Source organism: Notothenia coriiceps, unplaced genomic scaffold (assembly GCF_000735185.1).
Source record: "Notothenia coriiceps isolate Sejong01 unplaced genomic scaffold, NC01 NC01_scaffold00037246, whole genome shotgun sequence".
Lineage (NCBI taxonomy): Eukaryota > Metazoa > Chordata > Actinopteri > Perciformes > Nototheniidae > Notothenia > Notothenia coriiceps.
The window spans coordinates 22,031,481-22,039,641 of NW_011369947.1; the positions used below are offsets into that span (position 1 = coordinate 22,031,481).

Here is an 8,161-nt window from a genome sequence, read left to right on the forward strand (position 1 = left end):
GGGGGGGGGGGTCTGTATAAACTGCCTGCTCTGTAGAATTGTCAGATTACATTGTTTTACAGTAATCCAGTTGTGTGATATGGTCAGTTATTAGGGGTCGGCAGTTTATTTAAGCTGATAATCAATGATCAACTCCACCAATTGGCTTCTCTTTTACTGCGAGTGTGAACAGGTATCTCTTAACTAAAGCGCGCATGTTTTCTATCCTGCCTCCAAAATGGTGGCATGTGCTCCTCATTGATATCCGGACAGCAGAAAGGCTTCACATCTTTCATCTCAGACTGAAAACCCACCTTTTTAACTGGACACCAAAACACTTTTTGACCTAAGGTTTGGCCATCTGAATGTTCTTGAAATGTGGTGGGAGACTGTAGCATTGACAAAAAGAAGTAACCATACATTTTAGAGGGGATTTTAATTATGCGTCAAATAATTGCATATTATTTCTTATTACTGTATATAACAACATTTCCAGGGGTCTGCCCTCACCTAATGCCTTTCTAGTTATTGGATATTCTCACTATTTTTCTTTTAAATTCAATTTCAAAATGATTCCCTGTTGAGCAACGTTAAAATAAAAACGCCACAATTACCTATATATGAAACACTTGGTGAATGAAGGGATTCAAACTAGGAAAGCACAATTTGGAGAAAGCAACTTATTGTAATTATGATGCCTAATATTGCAGGGACTTCATTGATTTAGAATTCTATTTTCAAGATGTTTACCTTTGGATATTGCATTCATATATTGCTATTTAGATAAATGGTATGACCTTAATTGGAGCATTTGTAGCTTCCTCCTTTCTGAGGACAGCAGATGTAGAATCAGGGGTTATTTCTCCAATTTGAGAAAGCTTTGTACTCTCTTTCTGAGTAGAATTCCTCTAGATGTTTAAACTGAACTTCATGTGTAAAATTGATGAAGTGACCTAAGAGTCGAGGTATATTATGGACGAAGTATTTCTATAACTGTGGACGTACAGAACCCATTTTCTCTAAGAGGTGCTAGCCATCTCGGGAAGAATAACATTGAGACTGAAAGAGATTAAAGCGCTGCTGTTCTTCCTCTTTATGCATGTGTCCTCTCCAGGCTCCCTCTTTCTCTTCACCCTAACAGCTAGAGCGGTTATTACTACTTAAAGTACTGCACTTGCTGACAGGGAGGTTGGTGGTTGTGTGAGTGTGTACTGTATGTGTGTGTGTGTGTGTGTGTGTGTGTGTGTGTGTGTGTGTGTGTGTGTGTGTGTGTGTGTGTGTGCTGTAAAACACTGGGCTGATGGCTCCCGTGGGTATTTCAGAAGCTGCAGTCGCTTCTCTAAAGTTCAAGCAATTACATTTTCCGACCGGGTGCCATTTACCAAACATTCTCTGGCTGTGTGTGTGTGTGTGTGTGTGTGTGTGTGTGTGTGTGTGTGTGTGTGTGTGNCAGGGGTACTTGAGTGAGTGACATGCAGGCTCTGCATGCAAAGCAAACCACCAATCACAACCATTCTTGATCAGATCACAGCAGGATAACCGAGCTAGCTCAGCTTGTTGCTCTGATAACTTACGATCCAGAAGTCCGTTACTAAAATCCTTCATCCGGTTAAATATTGTTAAAAAAATACCAATTGTATAGTATTAAAGTTCAAGAAAGGATGGTTTGCGGACAAAAAAAACGGTCTTTTCTTCAATTCCTGTATTTTTTCATATCGCAGGGGAAGAAAATATTGCAATGTCAGTTTTTTCCAATATCGTGCAGCTCTAATGTGTTATACAGATACCCACAAAATTATTGAATATTTAAAAAAAAACATATTTCTGTTCAACCTGCACTCTTTCCCCTGTTGTTGCCAATTGTTTTCTATTAATTTCAATGTTTTACAGGATGAGCGAAACCAAATTTTGACTGCGTACTTATGGATACGTCAAGTGTGGGTTGATTCACACGTTCAATGGAATAAAGATGATTACGATGGACTCGATACCATCCGCATACCTGGTAGTTATGTATGGAGACCTGATATTGTCCTATATAACAAGTAGGTCGGTTTGGTATTGGGTTAATCAGAGTGGCTCCTTTTGGTTGGTATAAAAGGCACAAGCTGAACACTCCTTGAAGCCATTATTGACACAGGAGTGTCCAGGCCTTTGTCTGCTTTTTATACAAAGGCAATGTCAACTTTACAATTAAGACAGAGGTACCACATGTTTGACAAAGAGGAAGAGGAAGGAGGAAGGAATAATCACCTGAGTATTTGCGAGGCCAGTGCGCAATAAATCCTATGCCTCTGATGACATTTCAGGATAACAGCTCACACTATGAACACTTATCAAATGCTGACACACATAAACACAAACACTTAGCATTAATCAAAAGATATGAAAAGCAGACACAAACACTGAGCAATGAGTACAACTCTCATAAATGTGTTGACTCTTCCCTCAGTTGGTGTACTTGTGCCTTTGTATTCTGATCAACCTTTCAAGTTGTCTCGACCTACTGAGGACATCACAACTGCTCCTTTTTTATTTAGTTTTCATGGTATGGACAAATACATTTTCTCTTGGTATGATACTCAATGTTTTCTTTGTTTTTCCAGTGCTGATGACCATTTCAAAGGCTCCATGGACACCAATGTAGTGATCCGGCATGATGGCCAGATCATGTGGGATTCCCCTGCTATCACAAAGAGCTCCTGCAAAGTGGACGTGTCCTACTTCCCCTTCGATTCTCAGCAGTGCAGGTTCACATATGGCTCCTGGACATACAACGGCAACCAGGTGGACATCCTGAACGCCATGGAGAGCGCTGACCTGGCCGACCTGGTGGATAATGTGGAATGGGAGGTGTTGGGTATGCCGGCCAAGAAGAACATTATTCAGTATGGCTGCTGTGCTGATCCTTACCCTGATGTGACCTACACACTGAAACTACAGAGAAGAGCTTCATTTTATGTCTTTAACCTCCTTATACCATGTGTAATGATCTCTTTTCTGGCTCCACTGGGCTTTTACCTGCCTGCTGATTCTGGAGAGAAGGTGTCTTTAGGTGTCACTGTTATGCTGGCACTCACTGTCTTTCAGCTGTTGGTGGCAGAGATCATGCCACCCTCTGAGAATGTGCCACTTATTGGTGAGGGTAATACAAATCCAAACATGTGTGATTAAGATGCATTAAAACTCTATGTTGATGTCCTCTTATTCATCCACAGGAAAGTACTACATTGCAACGATGACCATGATCACTGCCTCCACTGCCCTGACCATCTTCATCATGAACATACACCATTGTGGCCCGGATGCCGAGCCTGTTCCCAAGTGGGCCAAGAAGGTCATTCTGCAGTACTTGGCCAGAATGTGCTTTGTTTATGAGGTTGGGGAGAACTGCTTGTCACCACAGCCCGAGAAGCAGGAGCCTCCACATGTAAAGAACACCAACTGCACCATGAATGGTCAGGCAGGACCAGGCAGAGAGGAGTGTGTCTGCAAACTGGACAGAGGACAAGAGACAGTGCGCTCCATGACCACAGAGGAGAGGGAGGACATGGATCAGATGATGAGCCCAGCTGGCTCCATCGGGAAAAACCCAACCAACAACTACTGCACTCGGATGAATGGTATTTTCATGAGCATGGACTGTGGAGATTCCCAGGGTCAGAGGAGATGCCGGAAGGGGGGTGTGAGTGATGGAGAGAGAAAAGACGGAGAGGTTTTCTGCAACAGTCAAAGCAACGAGAGGCAACTAATGCATAACATTGAGTACATAGCCAACTGTTACAGGGATCAGAGGGCGACACAGAAAAGGACTGGGGAGTGGAAGAAAGTAGCCAAAGTTTTAGATCGCTTTTTCATGTGGATATTTTTCATTATGGTGTTTTTAATGAGCCTTCTCATCATGGGCAAAGCCATCTAACTGAAGACTGGAGACGAGACTTCATGAAAGTGTTTATGGTGTACCCAACACAGAGATTATAAAAGTTTATAATAAGTCATTAAGTAATGTACTTAGCAGTAGTTTAATTTACATTCAGATTGCACTTTTTCCTCAGACCATGTGATCCATCCTACTGCAGTCCTAACTAATACAAAAGTAGAATTATATCTTAAATACATTTTTGTAAATAAGTGTTGTTGTTGACAATTTACAATCCCAAATTCAGGTCCCATTGTAGCAAATCAATCACATTGTCTACTGACGCTATTTACACAATGTTGTGATTTTAACCTAAATGATGAAATATTGATTTGTGTCCATACATTTATTTATTTGTTTCTGAAACAATAGGCCAAGGGATTTATAAAGCAACATGAACTGATAAATACATCTGATATTAAAATATATTTGTTCTATTTATTTACATTATGGGTAATGGAAAGTCTGTCTCATAAGTAGGGTAAAAGATAAAAAAGTCATTTTGAAACCAATTTATATATTTTTAGTGATACAGTCAAAATGACAATGATGAAACGAAACAACACACCAGACATGAAATAGTTTGAGGTTAGAATAATTTACATTTGTAAAAGACTTTAGGAGGTCGAAAATAATAAGTATTGTATTAAGCCCTCATTAGGGAAAATGTGACTTTACCCTCATGACATGAATCGGAGAGAATAACCCAACTTTACAGAATAGTAAATGTGTTCAGAGATATCACCAGGAAAGCTTCTGTACATAAATTCATAGCAGGAGAAAACAATATCTCAATAAAGCTTATATGGATTATCTGTTTAATCCCCTATCAGCACCATGTACTTCAAATTGATACGTTTTAATCTGATCCGGCAAAACTCTATAATCTCAAACAAAAGGGAGATACAATGCTTAATCATCAGAACTGTGTTTTAAACAATTTTGGATTTGGAAAAAACGTTAACGATTTAACTGAGATGCACTGGACAGCAACTGAACAACTGATATGACCTATTTTGGGCCTTTTTTGTTATAAATGGAAAGAGTAAAATTCCGTAAATGGAAAGAGTAAAAAGTTGATAAATATAATTAGTCTTTACAGCATTAACAGGCCAAGAAACATTTTTTTGTAATTTGGAAGGCCCAATACCAAATACCAGTATAAGTACAGGTATTTAGTATTAGGTATTGTAATATACACCAACACAGTATTTACATCTTATTTTCAATGTATGTCTGTCAATATCTAGATTACATGAAACATTGCTATTATACCTGAAACTCAATGAAAACAAAAACACGAATACACAAATGTTATGCTCATTAATCATCCCTATTATATGAACAGTTTAGGGACAAGAATGGACATTGTGGTTTTAGTATTTGCATGCTATACAAGCATAAAGACAGAAGAGGTTGGTAAAGATCTTGGCACACAGGGGCCAGTGTAGACGCTCATTTTACTGTCGGCACACTTTATGAGGGATAAAGTAATTTCCCATGTTGTAAAAAAAAGCCAATTGCTATTAATATTCATCCATAAACCACATTATTAATAGATTACATTTGTATAGTGCCTTTCAAGGGACCCAAGGCCGCTTACATGGTGAGCAAACAAACAAAACAAACGGGGCAAATATGTTACCATTAACTTTGGTAACAGATGTTTCCTTGTTTAATATCGCCGAGATATACAAAATAAGTTTATACAGAAGGGTAGACAAGCATATACATGTATAAATATTATCATGTTCCAGATACAAGTTAACAGAAGACAGATTAGGTTGGAGTTACTTGTCTTTGCATAATTTGAATAATCTTTTCACGCAATGACCTTGTTTGCATCCCATAAATAATCGGATTTAAGTTAGCAGGGACCACATGGAATAAAATGTAAGCAATTTTCCTTAAATCTGGGTAATTTGGGAAACGATGCAATATGATAGTTAAAAACCCTGACCAGAGCATGATGAGATATAGAACAAGGTGGCTGGCACAGGTCTGAAGTGCTCTGCTTCTCATCTCTTTGTTTTTCTTGACCCAGCAAATGACAGCTATTCTGAAGTATGTGACAGCAATACCTCCCATTGAGCAACTAAAAAGCAGCACAGTGAAGAAGAGTCCATAAATATTGTTGATGGACACATCCTCACAAGAAAGCTTGAAGAGTGATGCGTTGTCACAGTAAGCATTTTGAATAAAGGATCTACAACGGGAGAGCCTCACTGTCAGACCTATCAAAACTGACACCAGCACCAAGGACACCCCCCACGCACTGGCTGATAGTGCAATCAAAGTTTTGGTAGTCATGATTGAGCTGTACCTCAAAGGATGACATATCGCCACATATCTGTCAATTGCCATAATAATCAGGATCATATGTGAGGCTGATCCAAACGTGTGGCTGTAGAAGGCTTGGACCACACACTGGTTGTAGGTGATGAAGCGTTCTGTTGAGATGATGTGAGCCATCAGCTGAGGCAGTAGCACTGTGTTCCCTATTAGATCATTGACAGACAGGTTACAAAAGAGAATGTACATGGGCTGCTGCAAACTCTTCTCAGTGATGATAAGCACTAGGACTCCAATGTTAGAGAAGAGCAAGGTTAGGTACACAAACAGCAGTAAGAAAAATAGAGGGTAGATGAACCCTGGAGATATGTCAAAGCCTTGGATCTCTATGATATCACTTGTCTTGTTGCTTTCCATTCTGTTTAAATGGATGATACCTAAATGAGAGAGACAAAAACATGTTAGAAGCTTTAATAGTGATACAGTAGGGCGAAATAATGTGCATTGTTATATATTAGGCATAATTCTGTTACTCATTGCAATTGATTCTAGATCCCAATACAAAATTAAATACTAACAATCACTAATACAAATCAAACATAACGTTGGTTAATTCAATAGAACAGTTAAAAACATTATGCATTTAAAGACAATACTTACTTTTTCAAGAGTTGATTTCAGTGTCCATTTCCTGCAAAAAATACTTAAACCATTTCAGCAAAATGTGTTTTGTGGTAATGGAAACTAATAAATAAAGTACATCAAATGTAAAGACCTATATACATTAAATTGACATTAAATGTTACACCACAATGACGCTAAGCAAAGCCAAGCAGGCATAGTCCCAGTGTTGTATCAGCATCTGTTCTCACAGATGATAGTACCTTCCCCTGTGGAGGTGGGAATCAGAGCCCAGCAGCTTCAAACTGGATCTCTTTTATATTCAACTTGAGTAACATGACCTCACTGTTAGAGACTCTTAGGCACCTTGTACGGATGGAACTATTACATTTAAATTTTATTTGAGTCTAAAGCAACAGTCTTCATATGCAAGCAGCTTTCCAGTCATACACACTAACACACCCCTGGGCCGTCAGGCTGCTTAACCACCACATTTAATGCAATAACCGTAACCATCTTCACACATATACACACTTTAAAAATTAAAAACTATTTTTATATCAATATTTTTAACTATGTATTCCCCCCTATGATTGCTTCTGCCGTGTTTTTAATGTTATGTATGGTGAGTTTTTGCACACTGGGACAGAGTTGCACTCTCGTTGTATTTTTTGTATAATGAAAATAAAAGGCTTTAACTTAACTTTAACACTGGGCCCTGAGGCCTTTCCCCAATACAATACGATTGTTATGGTTTAGTGTCTGCTCGAGCCAGCCTGAGTCCTGCTGCCGCCACCAGCGTGAACTAGATCCACCTTCATTTTGTGGATTGTTTTTTAGTGTATTTGTACGGCGCTTGTAAAAGATACCATGAACGAAGATCCAATATCACAGCGCACTATTACATCAACGACCAGACCTGTCTTTTGGTCCCGACTTACAACAGGGTCGGTGGAGGACGATCGCCCCTACCTTATAACACCGCAGGGCCTCTGGACCTGGTCACAACGGACCTACTCGTCTGCCACTTTGCCCTCTCCCTCCGACCTCCCTTACCTTGTCCTAGACCATTTCGGCCCGGGCAGGTGTCTACAAGGTACGCCGGCGAGTCGACTTAGTATGGGCAGCCCTCAACCAGTTGGGAAAGAGTAAGTTCAGAGTCCTGCCTGGCACGACTGGTGCTGCGGGGGACGCTCCTGTGCCCGGACGGATTTGTTTTTAGTCAGAGGACGGCCCAAGGTACAAAATACCGTCTATTAAGACAATCCGACCCAGGGGTTTCAAAGTCCTGGATGTTTACCGTGGCTGGTCTACCTAAGTCAGAAAATTGTTTCAAATTATTCCTTTTTT

General features: G+C 39.8%; 2 protein-coding genes across 2 annotated transcripts in view; one reads left to right on the top strand and one right to left on the bottom strand.

The window, feature by feature from the left end:
• Positions 1 to 4,290, top strand: part of chrna10a (cholinergic receptor, nicotinic, alpha 10a) — a 16,052-nt gene extending 11,762 nt beyond the window's left edge. The window contains exons 3-5 of the mRNA XM_010795264.1: positions 1,870 to 2,024; positions 2,586 to 3,118; positions 3,198 to 4,290. Coding sequence (XP_010793566.1) covers positions 1,870 to 2,024; positions 2,586 to 3,118; positions 3,198 to 3,898 — 1,389 coding nt within the window. The 3' untranslated portion in view covers positions 3,899 to 4,290. The remainder of the gene's footprint in view (positions 1 to 1,869; positions 2,025 to 2,585; positions 3,119 to 3,197) is intronic.
• A 1,387-nt stretch (positions 4,291 to 5,677) lies between these two features.
• Positions 5,678 to 6,607, bottom strand: LOC104966518 (olfactory receptor 52N5-like). Its single transcript, XM_010795704.1, has 2 exons — positions 6,268 to 6,607; positions 5,678 to 6,138 (listed from the first exon to the last, which is right to left on the bottom strand). Exons 1-2 carry the CDS (start codon positions 6,605 to 6,607, stop codon positions 5,678 to 5,680), a joined length of 801 nt encoding a protein of 266 aa, XP_010794006.1.
• Between the last annotated feature and the right edge of the window lie 1,554 nt (positions 6,608 to 8,161).